The 25,020-nt window shown below is 44.8% G+C and overlaps 2 protein-coding genes across 2 annotated transcripts in view; one reads left to right on the forward strand and one right to left on the reverse strand.

Moving 5' to 3' along the window:
- RIF1 (replication timing regulatory factor 1) overlaps positions 1 to 17,321 on the forward strand; it is a 40,495-nt gene extending 23,174 nt beyond the window's left edge. The window contains exons 20-35 of the mRNA XM_071435511.1: positions 1,399 to 1,498; positions 2,207 to 2,471; positions 4,919 to 4,961; positions 8,677 to 8,879; positions 9,603 to 9,702; positions 10,017 to 10,160; positions 10,497 to 10,639; positions 11,303 to 11,392; positions 11,510 to 11,564; positions 12,211 to 14,817; positions 15,208 to 15,339; positions 15,633 to 15,710; positions 15,805 to 15,920; positions 16,220 to 16,373; positions 16,636 to 16,744; positions 17,013 to 17,321. Of these exons, the coding sequence (XP_071291612.1) occupies positions 1,399 to 1,498; positions 2,207 to 2,471; positions 4,919 to 4,961; positions 8,677 to 8,879; positions 9,603 to 9,702; positions 10,017 to 10,160; positions 10,497 to 10,639; positions 11,303 to 11,392; positions 11,510 to 11,564; positions 12,211 to 14,817; positions 15,208 to 15,339; positions 15,633 to 15,710; positions 15,805 to 15,920; positions 16,220 to 16,373; positions 16,636 to 16,744; positions 17,013 to 17,215 (4,542 nt within the window). The 3' untranslated portion in view covers positions 17,216 to 17,321. The remainder of the gene's footprint in view (positions 1 to 1,398; positions 1,499 to 2,206; positions 2,472 to 4,918; positions 4,962 to 8,676; positions 8,880 to 9,602; positions 9,703 to 10,016; positions 10,161 to 10,496; positions 10,640 to 11,302; positions 11,393 to 11,509; positions 11,565 to 12,210; positions 14,818 to 15,207; positions 15,340 to 15,632; positions 15,711 to 15,804; positions 15,921 to 16,219; positions 16,374 to 16,635; positions 16,745 to 17,012) is intronic.
- Positions 17,322 to 19,243: 1,922 nt separating this feature from the next.
- NEB (nebulin) overlaps positions 19,244 to 25,020 on the reverse strand; it is a 99,013-nt gene continuing 93,236 nt past the window's right edge. The window contains exons 141-148 of the mRNA XM_071434221.1: positions 24,651 to 24,743; positions 24,285 to 24,377; positions 23,857 to 23,964; positions 23,422 to 23,605; positions 22,813 to 22,905; positions 21,585 to 21,737; positions 21,033 to 21,142; positions 19,244 to 19,841 (exon numbers count right to left, since the gene is read on the reverse strand). Coding sequence (XP_071290322.1) covers positions 19,668 to 19,841; positions 21,033 to 21,142; positions 21,585 to 21,737; positions 22,813 to 22,905; positions 23,422 to 23,605; positions 23,857 to 23,964; positions 24,285 to 24,377; positions 24,651 to 24,743 — 1,008 coding nt within the window. The 3' untranslated portion in view covers positions 19,244 to 19,667. The remainder of the gene's footprint in view (positions 19,842 to 21,032; positions 21,143 to 21,584; positions 21,738 to 22,812; positions 22,906 to 23,421; positions 23,606 to 23,856; positions 23,965 to 24,284; positions 24,378 to 24,650; positions 24,744 to 25,020) is intronic.

The following is a 25,020-nucleotide window of genomic DNA, read 5'->3' on the forward strand; positions in this document are numbered from 1 at the left end:
TTATCTTCTAATTAATAATAATAATGATTACTGAGTGCCATTGTGGTGGTAAATGGAATTTGTCCAGCTGAAATGTGTTTATGAATACCACAAACCCACAGGCACTGCAGTTAGGAAGGAGAACATGGAACCATCAGCCTTGTACACCAAAATTTAAGGATTTTATTCCTAAAGCTGTGTAAAAAAGAAAGATTTTGAAAGAATCAGTGGTTTTGTTGCCTAAATTTCCTATTCCCAAACTCACACCACAAGAGGAGGGGGATGAACATTGAGTTTGGGATATAAAGTCCTTCATGCATAAAGGAAAAAATACTGTGAAAAAGACAAAAAAATGGCATTAAAAACCCTGGAATTGAGAGGACTGCATCATTGTAACTTACCTTGGATGCTGCTAAATAAATAAGTGATAAATATCACTTTTAAAAATCAGTAATTAAACTAAATTAATTAATCGGTAATTAAATCAATCAGTAATTAAACTAAACAAGACAATTTAAAAGTTAAAAAAATGGCATTAAAAAACCTGGAATTGAGAGGATGGCATCATTGTAACTTACCTTGGATGCTGCTAAATAAATAAGTGATAAATATCACTTTTAAAAATCAGTAATTAAACTAAATTAATTAATCAGTAATTAAATCAATCAGTAATTAAACTAAACAAGACAATTTGAAAGTTCAGTGGGAAGTTATATTGCAACTTCTTTTAGCTCACAATATCAGCGTTCCTTTTAAAGCAAGTTGGGCCTTATTTAGGAAAATTTGGATGGATTGAGAGGCTAAAAAACCAAATTTGATTATCTTTTTCTATGCACTCAAAATTAATTGTGCTTTTGGCTGTTAATGACAACTTAATTGTTGTGCCTGTAATGACTTTTGTGGCAACCAGGCTTTGTCCTTGAGCACACAGGGAGCCTTGAACCTTAACATTATTGATTGATCCTAAATGTGGATAAATGATTTGATAAATGATCAATTGAGAAATTTGAAAAACTGATCAACTTGATAAATGATTTTTAATTGATTTATCCTAAATGTGACCCCTTCTCCCAGCTGCCTGCCACTGTTGGCTGCTTTAGACACTGTTTATTTTAATTATTAGAATTAATAAGCCCATCCTCAGTGTAAATGTGTATTTAAAATGGAATTTTATCAGCCTCACCTGATCATGCAGAACAACTTCACCCCCCTTTAATTTAATTTAAAGTTTCTGTGCTGTCCTGCACACCAAGGGTGGTTTTTTCTGTCATTGTTGCTCTTCTGAGGATTGACTTCTGGTTTTGCTGCTTGGTTTCTCTTTTTCCTGCTTGATTTCTGGTTTTGCTGCTTGATTTTTATTTCTTCTGGTTTTTTTTTCTTTTTTTTGCTGACTGGTTTCTGTTTCTGTTTCCTGCTCAGGTGTTCTCCATGCTGGAAGGTCTCACCCACCTTGTGTCAGTCATGGTTGACTGCATCAACTTTGCACCCTATGGCACTAAATTCCAGCCCAAAAACAGATGTAAGGAAATAACTTCAATTTTGGGGGTTTTGTATGTGGCTTCAAGAGTTGGTTAAAAATTAGAGTTTAACAGAAGACATGGGGTCATTGTGTACAAAATATTCTTTGGTTTTTTTTTTTTCCTATTCCCACTTAAACTGTTAAAGCTGAAGAAATAATTTCCAAAAAAGCATAATTCAGTAAAAAAAGGAGTTAAAATTTACCTGCCCCATGGGAATTTGTTAGGGTGGTAAAATGCAGTGTTGGGCTGCTGGAGGAGTGAAATGGTGATGAGGGAATAACAGAATGTAAACTTCACTTGCAAATAAATAAACTAATTTAAAAAATCTACTCCTTCCCTCCTGTTCACTGTTCCAGGATTTGTGTGTCAGGTGCTATCTGAGGAGTGGATTTTTATTTTCAAGTAGGCATTCAAACCTTAAATAGTTCAAGTAAAAAATTTCAAGTTCATTAAAACCTCGAAAATTTCAAGCAGGCATTAAAACCTGCAGAGTCTGAGCAGCCAGAAATATAAATAAGAAGACTAGAAATCAGATAAAATTACACATTAGAATGTGGCTAAGTTGTTAAATCAATTTTTCAACTGTTTATATGTAGATGTAGTTTGGGAATCAGAGTCCTTCCTCTCTTGCAGCCTCAATGTTCAGCTGTCTTTTCATGTCGGTTAAGGGAAAAAATGCAGTTTGTAATTGAATTTTTGAACCTCAGCTCCCCAGACCCCCACGGACTGGGCTAAGAAGAAGAAGGAGCCCCTTGGCAAGCTGAGCTCTCTGCTGAAGCTGCTGCTGCTGCTGCTGAACTCCTTCCACGAGCTGAGCTGCACGGAGCAGCCGGCGGAGCCGCTGCTGGCGCTGGGGCTGGCGCTGCTGGCGGCCCTGCACGGCCTCGTCAGCCACATCTCACTGCCCTCCCTGCTGGGCACCGCCCTGGGCACCTTCTCCAGAGCCCTGGCACTGTTCTATGAGAAAACCAGGTCAGCACTTGGAGGGTGCTGGGAGCTTGGGCTGGGGAAACCCCAGAGTGGTGTGGGATGGGGTGAGGTGATGCCAGGAGGAGGCCAGGATCTGACTCCGTGTTTCACAAGGCTGATTGATTATTTCATTGTATATATAATATTGAAACTATACTAAAAGAATAGAAGAAAGGATTCCATCAGTAAGCTTGCAAGGAAAGGAATGGAATGATAATAAAATCTGGTGGCTGACCAGAGAGTCCGAGCCAGCTGGGCTGTGATTGGCCATTAATTAGAAACAACCACATGAGCCCAATCACAGATGCACCTGTTCCATCCCACAGCACAGATAACCATTGGTTATTTGCATTTTGTTCCTGTTGCATTCCACAGCACAGATAACCATTGGTTATTTACATTTTGTTCCTGTTCCCTCCCACAGCAGCAGATAACCATTGGTTACATTTTGTTCCTGTTCCATCCCACAGCACAGATAACCATTGGTTATTTACATTTTGTTCTGTTCCATCCCACAGCACAGATAACCATGGGTTATTTACATTTTGTTCTGTTCCACCCCACAGCACAGATAACCATTGGTTATTTACATTTTGTTCCTGTTGCATTCCCCAGCAGCAGATAACCATTGGTTATTTACATTTTGTTCTGTTCCATCCCACAGCACAGATAACCATTGGTTATTTACATTTTGTTCCTGTTCCATTCCCCAGCAGCAGATAACCATTGGTTATTTACATTTTGTTCTGTTCCATCCCACAGCACAGATAACCATTGGTTATTTACATTTTGTTCTGTTCCATCCCACAGCACAGATAACCATTGGTTATTTACATTTTGTTCCTGTTCCCTCCCACAGCAGCAGATAACCATTGGTTACATTTTGTTCCTGTTCCATCCCACAGCACAGATAACCATTGGTTATTTACATTTTGTTCCTGTTCCATCCCACAGCACAGATAACCATTGGTTATTTACATTTTGTTCCGGTTCCATCCCACAGCAGCAGATAACCATTGGTTATTTACATTTTGTTCCATCCCACAGCACAGATAACCATTGGTTATTTACATTTTGTTCCTGTTGCATCCCATAGCACAGATAACCATTGGGTACATTTTGTTCCTGTTCCATCCCACAGCACAGATAACCATTGGTTACATTTTGTTCCTGTTCCATCCCACAGCACAGATAACCATTGGTTATTTACATTTTGTTCCTGTTGCATCCCACAGCACAGATAACCATTGGTTATTTACATTTTGTTCCATCCCACAGCACAGATAACCATTGGTTATTTACATTTTGTTCCTGTTCCATCCCACAGCACAGATAACCATTGGGTACATTTTGTTCCTGAGGCCTCTCATCTTCTCAGGAGGAAAAATCCCTAAGGAAAGGATTTTCCATAAAATGTGTCAGTGACTGGAGCTCAGGTTTTGCAGGGTTGAAAAAAATTTCAAATTTTAATCTCTTCAGAGTGACTCTGTTGGCATCTCTGCCAGATTCCAACACCCTTTACCTTCCACACCCTGCAGTAAAGATATTTATTGATAAAAATAAAGAAAATTTTTTAGGAAAAAAGTTTTTGCATTAAATTTTCTAGGAAATCAGTGATAATTTCTTGATGTGCACCAAAATCCTGGAAGTTTTGAAGCAGAAGGAAATACTGGGAAAAACTTTGCTTGGTGCTTTTTTTTCCTGAGCATTGTGTTTTCCTTGCACTTATTCATAAAAACGGAAAACATTATTTCCTGAACATCATTTTTTTTAAAGATTTATTGCCAAAAAGGGAGAAGTTGGATAAATATTTTTGAAGAAAGACATGTGGCAGCAAATAAAAATTTGGGAACCCCTTCAGCTTGGAGATCACAGGCTTAGAAAATGAGTTAAAAATGGGGTTTGCTCACATTGTTCTGGCTAATTGTACCTAAGGATTTTTTGTACATGGAGTATATTTATTTACATGGAATATAATTACTTATGTATTTATTTATATATATTTATTTTTATATATAATATATATTTATATTTATGTAAATTTTATATTTTTATTTATATTTAGTTTATGGAACTGCTTAGTGGTACTTAAGCTTTTTAATGCCAATATTTCAGCTTTTTAATGCAAATGTGTTTAAGGAGAGCCTTTAGAGTGCAATTAGAAGTTCATTTATAAGAAAAGCTTTAATTTCAAATTTGTGCTAATTACCAACGACTTCTCCATTAATTCCTCCTGAAGTCAGCACATCAGTATCCATGGAATTTAAAGGATGCTCTGGGAAACTCCATCAGGAAATGGTTTAATCCCCAGCTGAGGCTCATTGCACAAAGTGATTCCATCAAGTTACTCACCAAACCCAGTATGCAGTGCTGGAATTGATTCCCTGTTACATTTTTATGCTTGGGAGAAATGAGAAAAATAGAAATGAATTGAATTTGTTTTTTGGCAGGCTCCCTGAGGCACCCAAAGTCTACAGCAACCTGAGCAACAAGGTAAATCTGCTACAGAAATCACTGGGGCTTGGGGCAGGTGGGGAACAGCAGAGTGCTGCCAGTTCTTCTGGAATAAAATAAAAAATGGCATGAGGGTAGAGATTGGATTTTAAAATTCTTAAAAAAATAATTTAAATTTAAATTCAATTATTTGAATTTAAAAAAAATTAAATTCTAGAAGTAAGGATTTGGGGCAGGTGGGGAACAGCAGAGTGCTGCCAGTTCTTCTGGAATAAAATAAAAAATGGCATGAGGGCAGAGATTGAATTTTAAAATTCTTTAAAAAATTAATTTAAATTTAAATTCAATTTTTTGAATTTAAAAAAATTTAAATTTAAATTCTAGAAGTAAGGATTTGGGGCAGGTGGGGAACAGCAGAGTGCTGCCAGTTCTTCTGGAATAAAATAAAAATTGGGATGAGGGCAGAGATTGAATTTTAAAATTCTTTAAAAAATTAATTTAATTTTTTTTTAAATTTAAAAAAATTAAAATTTAAATTCTAGAAGTAAGGATTTGGGGCAGGTGGGGAACAGCAGAGTGCTGCCAGTTCTTCTGCAATAAAATAATAAAATGGGATGAGGGTAGAGATTGAATTTTAAAATTCTTAAAAAAATTAATTTAAATTTAAATTCAATTTTTTGAATTTAAAAAAATTTAAATTTAAATTCTAGAAGTAAGGATTTGGGGCAGGTGGGGAACAGCAGAGTGCTGCCAGTTCTTCTGGAATAAAATAAAAATTGGGATGAGGGCAGAGATTGAATTTTAAAATTCTTTAAAAAATTAATTTAAATTTAAATTAAATTATTTGAATTTAAAAAAATTTAAATTCTAGAAGTAAGGATTTGGGGGAGATGGGGAATAGCAGAGTTCTGCCATTTCTTCTGTAATAAAAAATGGGATGAGTGTAGAGATTTAATTTTTAAATTCTTTTAAATTAAAAAAATTAAAAATTTAAATTCTAGAGGTAAGGAGATGGGGAATAGTGGAATTCTGCCAGTTCTTCTGTAATAAAATAAAAAATGGGATGAGGCTAGAGATATAATTTTGAAATTCTTTTAAATTAAAAAAATTAAAAATTTAAATTCTAGAAGTAAGGATTTGGGGGAGATGGGGAATAGCAGAGTTTTGCCATTTCTTCTGTAATAAAATAAAAAAATGGGATGAGGGTAGAGATTGAATTTTAAAATTCTTAAAAATTTAATTTAAATTTAAATTCAATTTTTTGAATTTAAAAAAATTTACATTTAAATTCTAGAAGTAAGGATTTGGGGCAGATGGGGAACAGCAGAGTGCTGCCAGTTCTTCTGGAATAAAATAATAAAATGGGATGAGGGCAGAGATTGAATTTTAAAATTCTTAAAAAAATTAATTTAAATTTTTTTTTAAATTTAAAAAAATTAAAATTTAAATTCTAGAAGTAAGGATTTGGGGCAGATGGGGAACAGCAGAGTGCTGCCAGTTCTTCTGGAATGAAATAAAAATTGGGATGAGGGCAGAGATTGAATTTTAAAATTCTTAAAAATTTAATTTAAATTTAAATTAATTTTTTCTAATTTAAAAAAATTAAAATTTAAATTCTAGAAGTAAGGATTTGGGGGAGATGGGGAACAATGGCATTCTGCCACTTCTTCTGTAATAAAAAAAAAGGGATGAGGGTAGAGATTTAATTTTAAAATTCTTAAAAAATTTCTTTAAATTTAAAAAATTTAAATTAAATTAAAATTTAAATTCTAGAAGTAAGGAGATGGGGAACAGCAGAATTCTGCCATTTCATCTGTAATAAAATAAAAAAATGGGATGAGGGTAGAGATTGAATTTTTAAATGTAATTTCAATTTAATTTCAATTTAATTTCAATTTTTTAATTTAAAAAAATGAAAATTTAAATTCTAGAAGTAAGGAGATGGGGAACAGCAGAGTTCTGCCATTTCTTCTGTAATAAAAAATGGGATGAGGGTAGAGATTTAATTTTGAAATTCTTTTAAATTTAAAGAATTAAAAATGTAAATTCTAGAAGTAAGGAGATGGGAAACAGTGGCATTCTGCCATTTGTTTTGTAATAAAAAAATGGGATGAGGGTAGAGATTTAATTTTGAAATTATTTTTAAATTAAAAAAATTAGAAATTTAAATTCTAGAAGTAAGGAGATGGGAAATTGCGGCATTCTGCCAGTTCTTCTATAATAAAATAAAAAATGGGATGAGGGTAGAGATTGAATTTTAAAATTCTTTAAAAAATTAAGTTAAATTTAAATTAAATTTTTTAAATTTAAAAAAATTAAAATTTAAATTCTAGAAGTAAGGATTTGGGGGAGATGGGGAATAGAGTTTTGCCATTTCTTCTGTAATAAAATGAAAAAATGGGATGAGGGTGGAGATTTTATTCTAAAATTCTTTTTAAATTAAAAAAATTAAAAATTTAAATTCTAGAAGTAAGGAGATGGGAAACAGCGGAATTCTGCCAGTTCTTCTGTAATAAAATAATACGGGATGAGGGTAGAGATTTAATTTTTAAATTCTTTTAAATTTAAAGAATTAAAAATTTAAATTCTAGAAGTAAGGATTTGGGGGAGATGCAGAACAGTAGAGTTCTGCCATTTCTTCTGTAATAAAAAATGGGATGAGGGTAGAGATTTAATTTTGAAATTCTTTTAAATTCAAAAAAGTAAAAATTTAAATTCTAGAAGTAAGGAAATGGGGAACAGCAGAGTGCTGCCAGTTCTTCTGTAATAAAATTAAAAATGGGATGAGGGTAGAGACTTAATTTTAAAATTCTTAAAATTAAAAAAATTAAAAATTTAAATTCTAGAAGTAAGGATTTGGGGGAGATGCAGAACAGCAGAATTCTGCCATTTCTTCTGTAATAAAAAATGGGATGAGGGTAGAGATTTAATTTTAAAATTCTTAAAAATTTAATTTAAATTTAAATTAATTTTTTTAATTTAAAAAAAATGAAAATTTAAATTCTAGAAGTAAGGATTTGGGGGAGATTGGAAGCAGCAGAGTTGTGCCATTTCTTCTGTAATGAAATAAAAAATGGGATGAGGCTAGAGATTGAATTTTTAAATGTAATTTCAATTTAATTTCAATTTAATTTCAATTTTTTTAATTTAAAAAAATGAAAATTTAAATTCTAGAAGTAAGGATTTGGGGGAGATGGGGAATAGCAGAGTTTTGCCATTTCTTCTGTAATAAAATAAAAGAATTGGATGAGGGTAGAGATTTAATTGTAAAATTCTTTTAAATTTAATTTTAAAAAATTAATTTTTTTAAATTAAAAAAAATTAAAATTTAAATTCTAGAAGTAAGGAAATGGGGAACAGTGGAATTCTGCCATTTCTTCTGTAATAAAATAAAAGAGATGAGGGTAGAGATTTTATTCTAAAATTCTTTTAAATTTAAAAAATTAAAAATTTAAATTCTAGAAGTAAGGATTTGGGGGAGATGGGGAACAGCAGAATTCTGCCATTTCTTCTGTAATAAAAAATGGGATGAGGGTAGAGATTTAATTTTAAAATTCTTGAAAATTTAATTTAAATTTAATTTAAAAAAATGAAAATGTAGATTCTAGAAGTGGGGAGCACTCAGCCCTGGGGCTTGGCTGTGGTGTGACATTTCGGGCTGTACAAACCCAGTAGGAAATCACCTCGTCCCTGCAACGTTCCACGTTGTAGCTGGGAGTTTGCATTGAGGCCGCTGTGCTCTGTCCTCCCCCAGCTGGAGAAGCTGCTGGCAGAGATCCTGCAGTGCCTGCAGTGCCACTGCCCGGGCTCCTGCGACTCGGAGCTGCTGCGGCAGCTGAGCCCCGTGCTGTGCGCCGCCTTCCAGCACCGGAGCAAGCAGATCCGCCAGCAGAGCGCCCAGCTCTGGAACTGCACCTTCGCCAAGGCCTCCGCCCTCGCCTACCCCGAGGAGCTCAAGTGAGAAGCAGCTTTTATTAAATATTAAACCCCAAATGTTTCGGGTGTGTCCTGCCTGGCTCTGTCTGGCCTCGCTGCTGGGCCAAAGGCGGCAGCTGTGGCGTTTTCACCCCAGAGATGCCTTTGGCCGGCTGGGCGCTCAGAACAAGTCCAGGCAAAATAGGAACTCAGTTTACCTTTGGTGGAAAAGGTTCAGGCAACGGTGAAGAGAAAAGGAGCGGGTTCTGCCGTGGAGCTTAGATCCAGAGTTTATTGTAGCATGGTAGATTTCTGAATGTGGTATCAGCTCCAGCCAGAGCTGGCAGAGACACGGCAGAGACCCCAACCCCATGGTCTCGTGTCCTTTTTAAGCCCCGGGGACAGGGGAGGGGAGGGACAGGTGAGGGCCAGCCAGGTGTGAGCAGGGAATGGGCCAGGGGATGTGGACACCAGGACAAACCAATGAGCCCAGGCCTGGGGGGCATCTGCCAATCACTCAATGCCTTGCTGGAAGGTGCCAGGCAGGAGGGCACAGGGGAGGGGGAAAGGTTGGCATCCTTGAGGGGGATGGCATAGGTGAGACAGGAAATGGCGACACACTGCAACAAGCTTTTTGTTCCTGACATCCCTCAGGCAGAGCTCACCCATTCTGCTTCCCTGGGCATGTTTGTGTGAGAGCTGCTGCTCTTTCTCTGCACCTTTCCCCCTCCCATCAATCCAAAATTGTGTTCTGTTGTTGGGCAGGTCTGTGTTAAGTCAAGCCAAAAAGAAAATCCCTCTGCTGCTGCCTGGTTTTGAAAGCATTGAGGTGTCTGAGGAGTGCAGCGGCCCCTTCTCTGACCTGGTAAATGTTTGGTTGGGATTTCATGGGAATTGCTCAGTTGGGATTCACTGACCTGCAGTGATTTCATGCTTAGGATGATAAACTCTGCTGGGTTAGCACTGGCAAAAGACTCACCTGGTTTTTACCACTTCCTACATTGTAAATTTAGAGTGCTAGGAATTTCTTTGAAAGAATTAATTGTTTAAGTTGTCCTCTGCACAGTTTAGAGGAAATTTGTGAGCGTGGGATGGTTTTATTCTAGAAATTACCACAGGGTGGGTTTGTGAGCCTGGAGCTCTTCCCACAGTGCATTCAGTGTGGTTTTGTCCGAGCAGATGGAGAATTCCCAGCTGGATGCAAAGATCAGTGGAATGGAGGTGAAGGTGGGACAGAAACGAGATTCAATCTTGGCACAGACAAGTGAAGCCAAAAGTGATGGCAAAGACAAGTCCAGCAACGGGCAAGCAACACCTGCCAAGGTAAAGTGATCCCAGAGAGGGGTCCTGCAATCCAATCCAGGATCTTCAGGACCAAATCAGCACTTTGGGGATGCTGAAATGTTTTCCTTTCCAGCTTGGTCTGCCCAGCAGAGTCAGGGTTAATATTCCTGTCAGAATTCTCTGCTGAGCTTTGGGGAGGGTGGCAGGAAAGAGCCCAAGTCCTCACTCTGTGGAGACTGTGACAGATTTGGGTTTTGGTGGGCTCTGGGGTGGGCAGATCTCTCACAGAGATAGGCCATGTCCTTCAGAAATTCCTGATTTCCAGTTCCTCTCCTGTTCCTAACCAAGCATTTGGGGTTTTTTATCTCTTTGCAGTTAAAACTAGAATTTCCATCTCCTAAGACAACAAGTGAGACGCTTCTGGAAGAGGAGAAATCTGTTGATTTTGTGTTTATTCCTCCAGAAACAAAACCAAGAATATTGACAGAACATCAGAAGGAAGTGCTTAGGTCCAAGAGGTCTGTCATTTATTGTTTTAAACTTATGTGAAATGTCATTCCTTGAGTGGCTGAGCCTGACTTAACTTCAGTTCCTATTTCTTACACCAACACAGGTCGTTGAGTCTTGTTCCTCCATACAAGTTATGAAGTTCAAAGCTAAGGGAGTTCCTTGATTTGCTGTTTTATAGCAACCAAATTATTCTTGCAATTGCATTTCCCCTTCTGGTTAAATACACTCCCTCTAGTCTGTTTGGAGTTTGGGAATTTGGAGTTCAGATTTTTACCTGGGGACTCAAGAGTGTGAAATCAAAGGTGTCATTTCTCATAAATCATGGAAATGAAAGGATTGGGTAAAACAATCTGAGGAAGGGATTTCTTGAGTCAGCAGCAGGTCAGGAATTAGGGTGTTCCCAAGGCTCATCTTGATGGCAGAAGAATCTTTAGAATGATCTGTTTTAATGAGAGAGGATGATATTGGTGTGTTTTCTGTGCTTAGGCAGCAGGAGCAGGACGTGAGGCAGGAACTCCTCTGGGTTGGGCTGAAGTCTGCAGAGTGGGATCCCAATCGCAGCTTTTATTCCCCAAAAATAAAGATTTAATGCAGCTGAAAAGAAAGGCCTTGAAATAAGGAGATAATAAATCCAAAGAGGAGTCTGACTGCTATTCCTGGTGTTGTTGCAGGGCTGACATTCCTGCCATGTACAACAACTTGGATGCTTCCCAGGACACCAGCACGTTTTCCCAGTACAGCCAGAGCCAGGAGGATTCTTTGTGAGTAGTTGTGGTTGTTGAAGGGTTCTCCTTTGGCAGGTTTAAGGGTGAGCCCAGTTGTGGTTGTTTAAGGGTTCTCCTTTGACAGCAACACTGATTTCAGTCATTCTCTTCTAGGGAAATGCCACCTGCAGTAGAAAATGCCAAAGAAGACCCTGCAAACCAACCTCAGGTAATTTCCCGTTGTCTGATAGTGACTAAAAGCAGTTTCTACCAAATGTGAAAGGTTTTGTGGTTTGTTTGCCATTCTCAACACCAAGTGAGAGAAATTTTAACACCATTGCAGTGCTGTGTTCTGCCTTATATCATTTATTCCTTTAGGATTATTTAGAATATCATTTAGGCCAAATCACTGTGTGTTTGATGTTGGAATGGGAGAATTTATGTGAGCAGTTTGTGATCACCCACGTGCCCGTGCTGCCACAGTATTTTACTGGGGTAAAGACTGTAATTCCTGAATTCCTTTTGGGGAGAACTTGCCTGAACAGCTGCTGTGCTAGCAGTCAGTCAGACCAGGTGAAATACAGCAAAACTTGAGCATTTTTGGAGTTCTTCATTTTGGGATTAAATGGTTTTAAAAAGTGTCTTTCATAGCTATCAAAGCCCAGATAATAAATCATTTGGTGGTTGGAAAAACCTCGTGAGTGTGCTGTTTTCTATTGCACCAGGACTGCAGTTGACTATTGTATAATATTATTGTATAATATTATTGAGTAATATTATTGTATAATATTATTGTATAATATTCATAGGACAGGTACAACTGTGTCCATTTGATCCCTGGGACAAACCTTTTGCTGTTGATGTTTTTGGGACAGGAGGAGAAGGTGGGCAGTGAAGGATGTCGCTCAGAGGAGAGCCCGGCCTGCACCAGCGCGGAGGAGACCAAAAACGAGAGCGCTGAGATGATCCCAGAGGAAACCTCCATTGGAGAGGCCTTGGAGACGAGTTCTGTGGAAGCAGCTCCCCAGGAGGCCTCAGCAGGGAAGGAGGACACCTCAGATGTCCCCAGCAGCTCAGCAGGGAAGGAGGACACCGCAGATGTCACCAGCAGCTCAGCCTCCAGTGACATCGTCTCTGGCACGCCCCAGCCCGTGAGCCGGCGCCAGTCCTTCATCACCCTGGAGAAATTCGGGGCTGCAGAGAGCCGGCCCTTCAGCCCAGCCCCTCTGAGCTCCGTGTCAGAGCTGGCTGGGACTCCTGCTGAGGCAGCACAGGAGAGCAGCAGTGACAGCAGGGCTGGAGCTAGAGCAGAGAAACCTGGAGAGGAGGACAAAAACCCTCCAAAAGCCGAGGGGGCCGCGCGCAGGATGACGCGCCGGCAGAGCAGGATGGAGCTGCAGGGCAGCAAACCCAAGGTGCAGGGCAGGCCAGAGGAGCCCCTGGCCCCTGAGAGCCTGGAGAGCGGTGCTGAGCTGGGCTCTGCAGTGCAGGACGTGGAGCACATCCTGCTCAGCCACTCCCAGGCTCTGCTCTCCACGGAGGCCGACATCCAGAGAGCCGAGGATGCCATCGCAGAAATGGAGAAGGCCCAGGGGCTGGACACGGACTCCAAAGAAAACACCCCCCCAGAGAGCAGCAGCTGCCCTGAGCAGGCCCCAGGGGAGGACAGCCAGGTGCCACAGGTGTCCCCTCAGCAGAAGCAGCTGAGACGTTCCTCCAGGAGACGCTCGGAGCCTGCGGAGAGCTCCTCGGGCAGCCAGGAGAGGGAGGATGGGCTCCCCAAGAGAGACAGGAGGAAAGAGGAGGAGAAAGCTGGGCAGAAGAAGCTGTCCCAGGGGAAAGCTGATGGGTCCCAAAAGCAGAAAGGAATTCCTGGGAAAGCCGCAGAGAACACAAAAGAGAGCAGCCAGCCTGAGAGAGTGGCAGAGGAGTGGAGCTCCAAGGACTCTCCTGCTCTCAGGGGCCTGGAGGAGGAGGGCAGCAGAGGGGGCAGGAGGGCAGAGGATGCCCCCAGGGCAGAGGGGGAAGGTCAGGGCAGCCTGAGCACAGCGGGGCAGAAGGTGGAGCGCCCACGGTACCACACCAGGAGATCTTCCCAGGGGTTACTGTCCAGCATAGAAAACTCTGAGGCTGACAGCTCTGAGGGCAGGGAGGAGAGCACCAAGAAGAAAAAACCCGTGAAAGTGAGGAGCAGGAGCAATTCTCTTGAAGGGAAATTGAAAGAGGGACAGGCAGGGAGCCAGAGCCCTGAGGGCTCTGCCCAGGGAAGTGAAACTAAGAGTGCACAGGAGGCCAGTAAAGCTGAGCCTGAGGTTGGCACAGGTGCTGCAGTGCCAGCTGAGCCAGGTGGCCTGGAAAAGCAGGAAATTGCTGCAGCTGCTGGGGAAGCTGTGGGCTCTGGCAGCTCTGAGCACCCAGGCGCTCTGCAGGACACCAGCGTGGAGCCAGGCAAGGGTGATGCACCCATGGAGTCACTGTGCAGCCCCTGCGTGTCTGAGCAGGATGGCAGAGCAGCAGAGGAGAGGCACAGCAGCACAGGGGACTCCTCTGTGCAAAGCCCCGAGTGCCACAACAAGAGAAGCAAAAGGGTGAAAAAAATCAAGAGCTGTGATTGCTGCTTCAAAAAGCCAAAGCAGCAGGTGACTGAATCGAAGCTCTCTGAGTCAAAAAAGGAGAAAGGCCCTGAGCTGGAGGAGCCTGAGATGACCCCAGCACAGAGCCCAGCTCAGAGCCCAGCTCAGAATGTTTCTGCTCCCTCAGATCTGGAGGAGAGCTTGGCCCTGGCTCCCTGTGGAATGAGCACCCCATTGCATCCTCCCGAGGAACCCAGCACCTTCAGCTTGGACAGGCAGGAAATGGATGTGGAAAACCTGCAGGGAAGCAGTGTGGGGGTGGAGGAGGAGAATCCAGAGGATCCAGAGGGTTCAGCACCTGAAATCACTGAATCCATGGAGGAAATAGAGGAACCTGCTGAGCAGAAGGAGCCCACAGAACAGGTTCTGCCTGAGAGTGTTCCTGAAGAGCCCAGGGAGAGCGGCCTGGACTCAGGGGACCAGGGGGAAGAACCAGCAGCTGCAGAAGAGGAGGAAATAAAGGAGAATGGGCAGCTGGAGGAGGAGCCTGAGGAGCTGGATGTTGACAGCAAACCTGAGGAAAAAGAGATGAAGGGGCTGGAAGGAAATCAGGAGGATAAAGGAGAAGCTGAGAACTCTGCTGGGGAAACTTGTGTTATTCCAGACCAAGAGATGAAGGAGGAATTGTTGGAAACTGAAATCAAAGTGCCTGAAAACGTGGCCTTGGCAGATCAGAGTGTGGATTCCCCCCTGAAGGTGGAAGGGGAGCCCCCAGTGCAGGTGGCTGAAAGCCCCACCAGCCTCCAGGCCCGCTGCACCTGGTCCCCCTCAGCCTCCCCATCCACCAGCATCCTCAAGAGAGGGGTCAAGAGGAGCCAGGAGGATGATTCCCTGTCACCTGCCAACAAGGTACTCCATGGGGATTGTGCTGCTCGCTGCAAAACTGGCACGGGGAGCTGAAATCATTCCCAATCTGTTGAGTTACTGGGGACTGGTGTGAGTAATCTTACAGGAATGCTGAGGTTTGGGTTTGCAATGTGCCAGATTTGCATTGTGAGGGGTTTATTTTGAAGCAGAGCACCCTGGGTCACTGCACAGGCAGGAGCAGCACGCTCAGGGTAGTACACAGAGAATCCTGAGGGAATTCTCACAGTCTGTCCTTGGCTCAGACATTCCCTGGGTCATTCAAGAACTTCACTGATTCCAAACTGATTTTGGTTTTTTTGTCTCCTCAGAGTGGCTTCCCCAGGCTGTGCTGGGTTGAGTTCCCACTCTAAAACCTCCTTCTCTCCTCCCCAGATCCGCCGAGTGTCTTTTGCAAACCCCATTTTCCAGGAGGGCCTGGCAGACGACATCGACAGGAGGAGTCCTGTCATCAGATCCCATTCCTCACCCTCCTCCAGGAGTCTTAAAATCCTCTCTAACATGCAGGTCAGGGTAAAGCCTGGAACAATGTTCTGTTGTATTTGTGTATTTATCATAAACAGCATGGCTTTAGTGCATGTTTGCAGTTGCTTACACACAGTTGTAAGGGCTGAGGAGCAGAAGTGTAAGAAACAAAACTGCTTTAGCCTGACTCATTCTGTTACTGTGAACTCCAGTGAACTCTGAGGTTTCAGGGGCTAAAATCTCACTATGAACTGAATTCCTGCTGTTAACTGAATTCCTACCATTGACTCAATTCCTACCACCCTGAGATGTTTTTTTCCTCTTTTTCTATCCAGCACATTACCACTCCAACCAAAGGATTTCTGTCCCCAGGATCTCGTACCCTTAAATTTAAGAGCTCAAAGAAGTGTTTAGTAAGAAGTGCTTTGGTTCATGTTTCTCTTCTATTTTTTTTCCCTGTATTCAGTGGGTGACAGTTAATTTAACACTTTGCCTGTGTTACCCCAGATCACAGAGATGGCCAAGGAGTCCCTGCCGTGCCTCTCGGAGTTTGTGTACCCTGCCTTGGCTGGCTGCAAGGCCCCTGTGGATGTCATTTTACCTCAGATCACATCCAACATCTGGTCAGTGGCTCCTTGCTTTTGGAGGTGACATTTCAGTAGAAACTGAGCTCTGACTGAGCCCACCAAACCACAATTTTAGCCTGAATTCTTTAAAGGGATTGGGGTTGGTTGGGTGTGGAAGAAGAGACTTGTGAATATTTTGGCATTCTTCAAGTACTTATTTGATGACTGGAAAGCTCCCCAGGGCTGGGGAGTTGGTGCAGGGCCAGGAGCTGGATTGATGAGCCTGTGGGTCCCCTCCAGCTGGGGATATTCCCTGCCTGTGTGCCAATAACCCCATTTTGCCTCCCCTGCTGCAGCGCCAGGGGCCTGGGGCAGCTCATCCGAGCCAAGAACATCAAGACCGTGGGAGACCTGAGCACTCTGACAGCTCTGGAGATCAAAACTCTCCCCATCCGCTCCCCCAAGGTCTCCAATGTCAAAAGAGCTCTGAAGGGATACCACGAGCAACAGGTAAAGTGGAATTCCAGCAGTGATCTCATTACTGCAGCAGGAATGGTGTCCTTTTTTCCTTCATTAAAAACAGCACTTTAAACCTAATCCCTGCCTGCCTCAGTACTGTTGAGTTTAAGATACAGATGACTTGGTTAAACTGTTATTATTAACAGGAAAAGTGATTGGATTTATTATGGGGCTAAAATATATCTTAACCCTGTAATTTATTTATATTTTTTTTTCAATCTGAAAATGTTTTCTCTCCCCAAAAAACGCCCAGGTGAAATCTCGAGTGTTGGAGGAAAGCACAGTGCCTGAAGATGCTGAGAAGCCTGGAAATGATGTGGAGGAGAAATCTCTGAGTGGAGAAGAGGAAAAACTTGCAGCAGGTACCTGCTGGTGGCTTTTTGCTTTGGGTTTGGAGGGTTCTGCTGTGCTGTCTTCATCCTCTCCCGCTGGGGACACCTCATCCTTTAGTTTTTATTTTGGGTTGAGTTTTCTCCTAACCCCGAGGAAGGGCAGGGTGTGCAGTGCCTCTCTGGGAATGTTTCCCACGGAATAAATGCATTGCAGGCTGCTCAGAGATGGGGTTTTGTACAGAAGCAGCTGGAATTCTGCTCAGCTCTCCCTGCACTTGTCTCCTTTCCCTCCCTGCAGATCTGCTGGACACAGGCAGCAGCAGCAGCAGTGGTGAGCAGCCCCCCATGGATCTGCTGGGGCAGGTGCAGGCCCTGGCAGCCCAGCTGAGCTGCCAGGATCTCCGTGCCTACTCTGGCAGGCAGCTCCTGGAGATGCAGGAGAAGCTGCTGGCCATGGCCTCGAGCATCACCAGGAGCCTGCAGGCCCAGGGCCCCGAGTAGCTGCCCCTGCTCAGGGAGGAGGAGCCGCTCCAGCACTGCCCCACGGGCCTTCCTTGCTGCTCCCTCACTGCTTCAGGCTGCTTCTTGGCTACAGGATATGTTCTTAACATCTTCATGGATTTATCATCTCTTTTTTTTTTTTTTTTTCTTTTTTCGGTTTTTTTTCCTTTTTATTATTTTTTCCTTTTTTTCCCTTTTTTTTCTGTTTTTTCCTTTTGTTTTTTCCTTTTTCCTTTTTTTTCCTTGTTTTTCCTTTTTTCCTTTTTTCTTTTTTTCCTTTTTTTTCCTTTTTTTCCTTTTTTCCTTTTTTCCTCTTTTTTCCTTTTATTTTTTCCTTTTTTCTTTTCCTTTTTTTTCCTTTTTTTCCTTTTTTTCCTTTTTCCTTTTTTCCCCGTTTTTCCTTTTTTTTCCTTTTTTTTTTCCTTTTTTTTTCCTTTTTTTTCCTTTTTTTTCCTTTTTTTTCCTTTTTTTTCCCTTTTTTTTTCCCTTTTTTTTCCTTTTTTCCTCCCCTTTTTTTTTTTTTTCCTTTTTCCATTTTACCTTTTTCCTTTTGCTGTTTTTTTTTTTTTTTTGTTTTGCCCTTTTTTTTGCCTTTTATTTCTTTGCCTTTATTCCCTGCTGGTTCCTCCCCCTCCCAGAGCTGTGGGGCTGTTTCCTCCCTGGCAGAGCTGTTCCTGTGGGATTGCTATGCATCTTTCTTTCGGGCCGTGAAAGAAAAACCTGACAAAGCCGTGCAATAGCAGAGACTGTGAAAAACCAAACCAACAGAGTAATTAAATTATTTTTTTCCAAACCCAAAGTGTTCTTACTGCTGCAGACTCTTGCTGAGAGGGGGCTGAGAGCTGCAGCTGCCCCTCCTGCCCCAGCTGCCTCCTCTGGAGCTCTGGCAGCGCCTGTGAGGTGAGCTGGGCTCAATTCCCTCCAGCAGGAGCCTGGGATTTGTACTGGATCTATTTTTCCATGTATTTTTGTACGACTCAAGCTCAGAGGAAATGTGCTTGCACGGGAGAGAGACTCTGCAGAGCCTCCCAGGCTGTGCCCTGGCCCTTGCTGGCAGCAGCTCTCCTGGTGGGAAGACTTTTCCGTGAGGAAATGATGGATTGGACAAGAGCTCTTTGTATATTGTGTACAGACTCACAGCAGATGTTGGGTAATAATTTATGGAGTTTTAATTGCATGGACTGCATTGCTGCTGCTTGGAGACCTTCAGCCAGAACTCCCAGGTTTTCCCTCTGGGATTCTGATCTGTATATATTGTACTGTAGCTATCCAGATGGGTGTTTATTGAAAGGAACTGCTGCAGGTGGTTTTCCAACTTTTACATGGGCAAATAAAAGAGCTGATAGTTCCCAGACTTGGTTGTGGCCTCGTGCTTTGGTGGCTTCTGGGCTTTTTCTCTCTCCAGCTTCCCCTCAGGTTTGGATTCCCGAGGCTGGGAGGGACCTTGGAATGTCACCGGTGCAGGTCCTTGAGGACAGGGTGGGATCTGGGCTGCCAAACTCTCAGTGTTTTTTGCCCTGTTTGTGTCTCATGGAGAAAAGGGACAGGGCAAACAGCCTGGAGCTACAAGGGGAAGAAGCTCTGTGGCTTTTTGTGGTTGTTTTGGTTCCAGATCTGCCTCCTTAGGAGAGTTCAGCTCTCCAGGTAAGGATGTTCCTGACCCATGGGACGGGTTTTGATCCCAACTCCCAGTGCTGGACCTGCCTTGGGAAGGTTGGGACATTTCCCTTCCAGGCTGCCCCTGCTGGGAATTCCCTCTGGACTCTGAATTCCTCAGGGGTGATGCTGCAACCCCTGCTGTTAACTTGGATTTAATCTATGGGAGATAGAATATCCAGGGGTTTTTATTCCCTTCTTTCCTGTGGAGTGGCTGCTGCCAAGTGCTGCGGTAGATGAAGCAAAAATTGATGTTCAGATATGGAATGACCCCAGCTCTGGGTCCTTTCCTTCCTCAGCAGTTTGTGGGGTGAATTCCCTTTTCCAGCACCACAGCACCCATCCATCCATACTGCAGAAACCTCAGCTTTATTCATCACTAATTTACAAGAAATCACAGCTTTTGCCCCCAGAACAGTTGCAGCAGAACACATTCATGAGAGCTCAGCAAGCAGGAGAGGGGTGCCTGCTTTTTCCCTCCCCAAATAAATCGGGTTGAAATCCAAAGCTTAAATGGAAAACCAAGTGAAGAGATTGAAACGTTTCAGAACAGCCCAGTAAAATTCTCTTTGTGGCAGAATGAATCATATAATGTGTGTGGTGGAATTGTGGAGCTGTTGTGTAGTGTCTTAGTGTGCGACGAAACGTTTGAAATCCCAGACAACAGCTGGGCCTGTTTGGCGCTGGGAGAAGGGCAGGATGTGCTTAGAGGCACTTTAGGAAACGTTGTGTGAAATACTCCAGGTGTGTTTTGCTCTGCAGTTGTTTCTGGTGTGGCTGAGAGGGGCAGGAGGGCTCACACGGCCTCCACGTAGTTGGCGGGCAGCATGCCGGTCTTGCCGGTTCTCTGCACGGTGCCGTACATCCAGCCCTCGTCGATGGCCTGCACGTTGACAATGGTGTCCCCGTCCTTGAAGGACACCTCGTCTGCGTCCGCCGCCGTGTAGTCGTACATGGCCCGGAACGTCTTCTGCAGGGACAGCAGGGACAGGGTCAGAGCCTTACAGGGACACAAGGGACACGGCCACACCCTGACAGAGATCAGAACTTCTGCAGGGACAGGAGGGACAGGGTCAGAGCCTTACAGGGACACAAGGGACACGGCCACACCCTGACAGAGATCAGAACTTCTTCTGAAGGGACACAAGGGACATGGCCACACCCTGACAGAGATCAGAACTTCTGCAGGGACAGGAGGGACATGGCCAGAGCCTGACATGGCTCAGAACCTCTTCTGAAGGGACACAAGGGACATGGTGACACCCCGACATGGGACAGAAGGGATGTGGTCACACGGTCACACCCTGACATGGCCGGGGCATCTTCTGCAGGGACACAGGACAGAAGGGACATGGTCACACTCTCACTTGGCCCAGAAAGGACACAAGGGACAGAAGGGACACGGTCACACCTTGACATGGGACAAAAGGGACATGGGCAAGCCCTGACATAGCCTGGAATGTTTTCTGCAGGGACGGAAGGGACACGGTCAGAGCTTTACAGGGGACACGATGTCTTCAGGGACACAAAGGGACGTGCTCAAACCCTGAAATGGCCTGGGATGTCTTCTGCAGGGACAGAAGGGACATGGTCAAACCCCAGGGGCTGGGATTGGTGTCATGGCAGGGTCTGGCTGCTCCTTCAAACCTGGCTGTGGATTCTCCTCCCTCCCTGAGCCCCTTGGGTGCCTGAGTGCCACAGCCCCGGGGGCTGCTGGTGGCACTGAGCCTGAGCAGTGTCCCCACAGCGGCCTTGGGCACCACCAGCTCCAAGTGTCACTTTCAAGTTGTTGCCTCCCAGCAGTTTTTGGGGACGATGCCATTCCCACTGTCCTTGACTCCAGAGGCAGTCCCTGAAGGAGCACTTCCTCCCACCCCTCACTTTTCAAGGGCTGAGGAGGAAGAAGAGCCCATTCCAGGTTTCCAAATGCCCATTCCAGGTTTCCAAATGCCCATTCCAAATTTCCAGGTGCTCATTCCAACTTTCCAGGCCCAGGGGAGGCTCTGTCCCCCTCAAGTCCCTGTCACACCTGGTTTCATACAGACGCTCAGCCCCATAGACTGGAATGCCACCAACTCGGTCTTGGATTAACACTATTAATAGTGTTAATTAATTATTAATCAGTGGCTGTGACCCCTCCAGGTGCCCCAGGGTTACTCACCCCAGCAGTGGAGGGGTGGGAAGGCACTGAGGACACCGTGGTTTGCTGGGTGGCCACTGAGGATGAGCGTTGCTGTGGCAGCTCAATGGTCTTGACCTGCTTGTAGCCCACTGCAGAGAGAGGGTGGGGTTATTATGGGATGGACAAAGATCATTGCGTAGGGCTTTTGTTATGGGATTGTGATGGAGGTAGTTGGGATAGAGATCATTGTGTGGGGTTTATGGGATTGTGATGGCGCTGATCTGGAGAAGGATCATTGTGTAGGGTTATTATGGGATTGTGATGGAGCTGGTTGAGATAGAAATCATTGTGTGGGATTATTATGGGATTGTGATGGAGCAGGCCTGGATAGAGATCATTGTGTGGGGATTATGGGATTGTGATGGAGCTGGTTGGGATAAAGATCAGGGATGTGTCATGGGGGTGGGTTAAGGTCAGTTTAAAACACATTTACGGCTGTTTCTTGTGTGCGACTCAGCATTTTGGAGCCGTGTTTTTCCCTGGCTGCCACGAGCAGTGGGGAGCCCGTGTGTCCCCCCGGGCTGGCTGTACCTGTGGCCGTGGTGGTGAAGAAGCCCCCGTTGCTGTAGTAGGACAGGCGCTGGTCGGTGCCCTCCGAGGGCTCGGATTTCTCGTCGGCCGCGCCGCTGATGCTCAGGGCGCTGGCGGAGCGCGAGTGCTCACGGCTGCGGCGCTGAGCCTGGACTGGGGGCACCGCGGGGACTGTCACCCTGGGGCTCACAGCCACCACCCTGGGGCTCACAGCCACCACCCCTGGGGCTCTCAGAGCCACCACCCTGGGGCTCCTGGAGCCACCACCCCTGGGGCTCAGAGCCACCAAACCCAGGGCTCACAGCCACCACCCTGGGGCTCCTGGGGCCACCACCCCTGGGGCTCAGAGCCACCACACCCAGGGCTCACAGCCACCACCCTGGGGCTCCTGGAGCCACCACCCCTGGGGCTCACAGCCACCACACCCAGGGCTCAGAGTCACCAAACCCAGGGCTCACAGCCACCACCCTGGGGATCCTGGAGTCACCACCCCTGGGGATCCTGGAGCCACCAAACCCAAGGCTCAGAGTCACCAAACCCAAGGCTCAGAGTCACCACCCTGGGGCTCTCAGAGCCACCAAACCCAGGGCTCAGAGTCACCACCCCTGGGGCACTTGGAGTCACCAGTCCCAGGGCTCTCAGAGTTACCAACCCTAGAGCTGAGTCCTCATAGAACCCAGCCCTGCTAAGCTCAACTTTTCCACAATCCCAGCGTACCATAGTGGGATTTCCCAGTGCTTTTTTTAAGCAGTCCATGCTGAAGTCCTGCTCTTCAATATTTACAGTATTTTATCCTTTCTCCAGCCTCTTTTCCCTCAGTTCCCGTAACTTACAAAATTTTTATTCTAATTATCCTGTGATTTTCTTCCTGACACAGCACAGGGCTATCCCCACGATTTTCTACCATCCAGGTATTTTTCCTCTCAGACAGGAAATAAAAAAAAAGGTCACTGAGAACAGCCTGCTCCGTAATTCCAAAAGGAAGCACAGGTTGTACCATGGCACCTGTGGATCATATAAACAATCCTCCTCCTGCCTCTGCTGGATCCTTTTACAAAAGGAAAATTAATAATGTATTTTTTGGCCATTAGTTACACTGGTGAGGAGCAGCTACAGCCAATTTCTCCTCTGCCCCCTGTGTCCTTGGGGTCTCAGCTCTGTTTGGCACCCAGACCCCACCCTTGCAGGAGTTCAATCCCATCTTGCCCCTGCAGCCCCTGGGACACACCTGAGATCATGTGCAGGCTCCGGGACTGGATGTTGTCCTCGGCGGGGTCGTAGTCGAAGACGGAGCCGGGGTTGGTTCTCCACACCCGGAGCCCTGCAGGAAAAGGGACATTTCCTGAGGAGAGGCTGAGCAGCACAGGACAGCAGGACAGGACGTGTGTCCTCCTCACACTGGGAGTGGCCAAGGCCGGGCTGGATGGGGCTTGGAGCTCCCTGGGATAGTGGAAGGTGTCCTGCTCATGGCAGGGTGAGACTGGATGGGCTTTAATGTCCCTGCACCCCAAACCAGTCTGGAATTCTTCGAAAAATCACCCTGCTTTTATAATTTAGTGCTTCTCAATTCTATAGCATAAATTTGGCTTTTTCACAATCAATCTACAGCAAAGTATTTCTCTAATAGATAGAGATGGAGTTCAAAATAGAAGAATCACAAATGCAATGTGACATTATCAAGGTGGGGACAGCAGGTCACAGGTCATTTACAGCTGCTGGCAGAGAATATTTCCAAAAAGGACTTGGATAGAACATCACCAAGTAATGATGACTGGAATTGATGTGGCTGAGCTTAAATGAGACCCCTCCTGTAGCAGATGTGCCCAGGTCTCCTGACCTGTGAGGTTCTCCTGGTCCTGGTCCACGCGCTTCCGCTCCATCTCCACCACCCTCCTCTGGATGCCCCTGTAGCTGATGTCACTGAAGTCCTGCATGTTCTTCTTCACGCGCTCCGTGATGGGGTCGGTCACCACGGGCGTGAAGCTCCCCTTGCTCTTCTCAAAGTCCTCGTGGTACTTCACCTGCAATTCCAAAGGATTGTGATTCCTGCTTCCCTCGGGGGCATTGCCAGCTCCTGAGCTTTGCCCTTCCCAACCCGAATCCCAGACTTGCTTTAGCATCAACGCCTTGAGTACCCAAAGCTGGTAGGACACGTCGTCCTTGCTACCAGGCAGGGTTAGTTTTATACTGAACTCCTTTTCTATTGAACTTCATATTGAACTCCTTTCCTACTGAACCCCCAGGGGAAGGCCACCTCTGGCAGAGCTCTTACAGTGGAGATGTGCTTCTGGGTCTCCCGCACGCGCCGCATCTCCGGCGTGTCCAGGACGTAGGCAGCTTTTCCTTGGACTTGCTTGCGGAAACTGTCAGAGTAAAGAACCTGCCAGGGGAGGAGAAGCACAGGAGTCACCCCTGGAGTCACCTCTGGAGCACCAGGCTGCCAAAGAAGGGCTAGTCCCAGATTTTTATACAATTTTTTTATAAGTGACTCTTACTGAAGAACCATAATTTTATATGTCACGGGGTACTACGGCCGTAACTTGAAATTTAACTGCTTAAAAACTCCCCAAGAGAACCCAATTCACCACAGAAATACTTGATTGCACCAGGAAGTTTTGAAGAATCCCACATCCTTCCAAACCTCTCCTGTCTGAGCGAGGGTTTCAGGGATGAAAAGTCCCTCTCCTGTGTTGCACCCACCGAGCTGATGTTCTCCTGGTTGCGTTTGGCTCTCTCCATCTCCGGGGTCAGCGGGGTCGGAGTTCCCTTGGCCATGTGCTCCTTGTACAGCACCTGCAGGGCACAAACACAGCTCAGGCTGGGAGAATTCCAGCTTTTCCAGGGACTGGGGTTAATGTTCAAGCAAACTCAGCCCTGCAGAGTGGAAAAGATCTCGGGAAACAAAGCAGCTGAAACGTTATTGGCAAAAGGTAAAAAAAAATAATTTAAAACATCAAAGGGAAAATAGGCAAAAATAAGGAAGACTGGGGAAATAAGGCTGAATTAGGTGGAGTTTGGCTGAGGATGGTTATTTTTGACACAAGGCGCTTGCGGTGCTCTCAGTACCGAGCTGATTTGTTCTTGGTTCCGCTTGACTCTCTCCATCTCCGGAGTGACCGGGCTGGGAGTGGCCTTCCCTAAACCTTCCCTGTATGCAACCTACAGACCACAGAGGAACTCAGTCACAGGGCAGAACTACACACCACACCTGGGTGTTACTGGGTTTGCACTCAACACCAGCCGTTAGGAGGAAAAAAAATAAAAAAAAATAATAATAATTAGGGAAAAATCGTATTAACAAGTTAAATGACAAAAAAAAATCCTTTCAAATTAGGAAAGGGTGGGGGAAAAAGTCAGGAAAAATCGTATTAACAAGTTAAATGACAAAAAGGATCCTTTAGAATTCCAGTACTTAAGAGGTGACTTTTGAAAGAAA

Source organism: Agelaius tricolor, unplaced genomic scaffold (assembly GCF_023055355.1).
Source record: "Agelaius tricolor isolate 1412-34295 unplaced genomic scaffold, bAgeTri1.0.p SCAF_10, whole genome shotgun sequence".
In the NCBI taxonomy this organism is placed as follows: Eukaryota; Metazoa; Chordata; class Aves; order Passeriformes; family Icteridae; genus Agelaius; species Agelaius tricolor.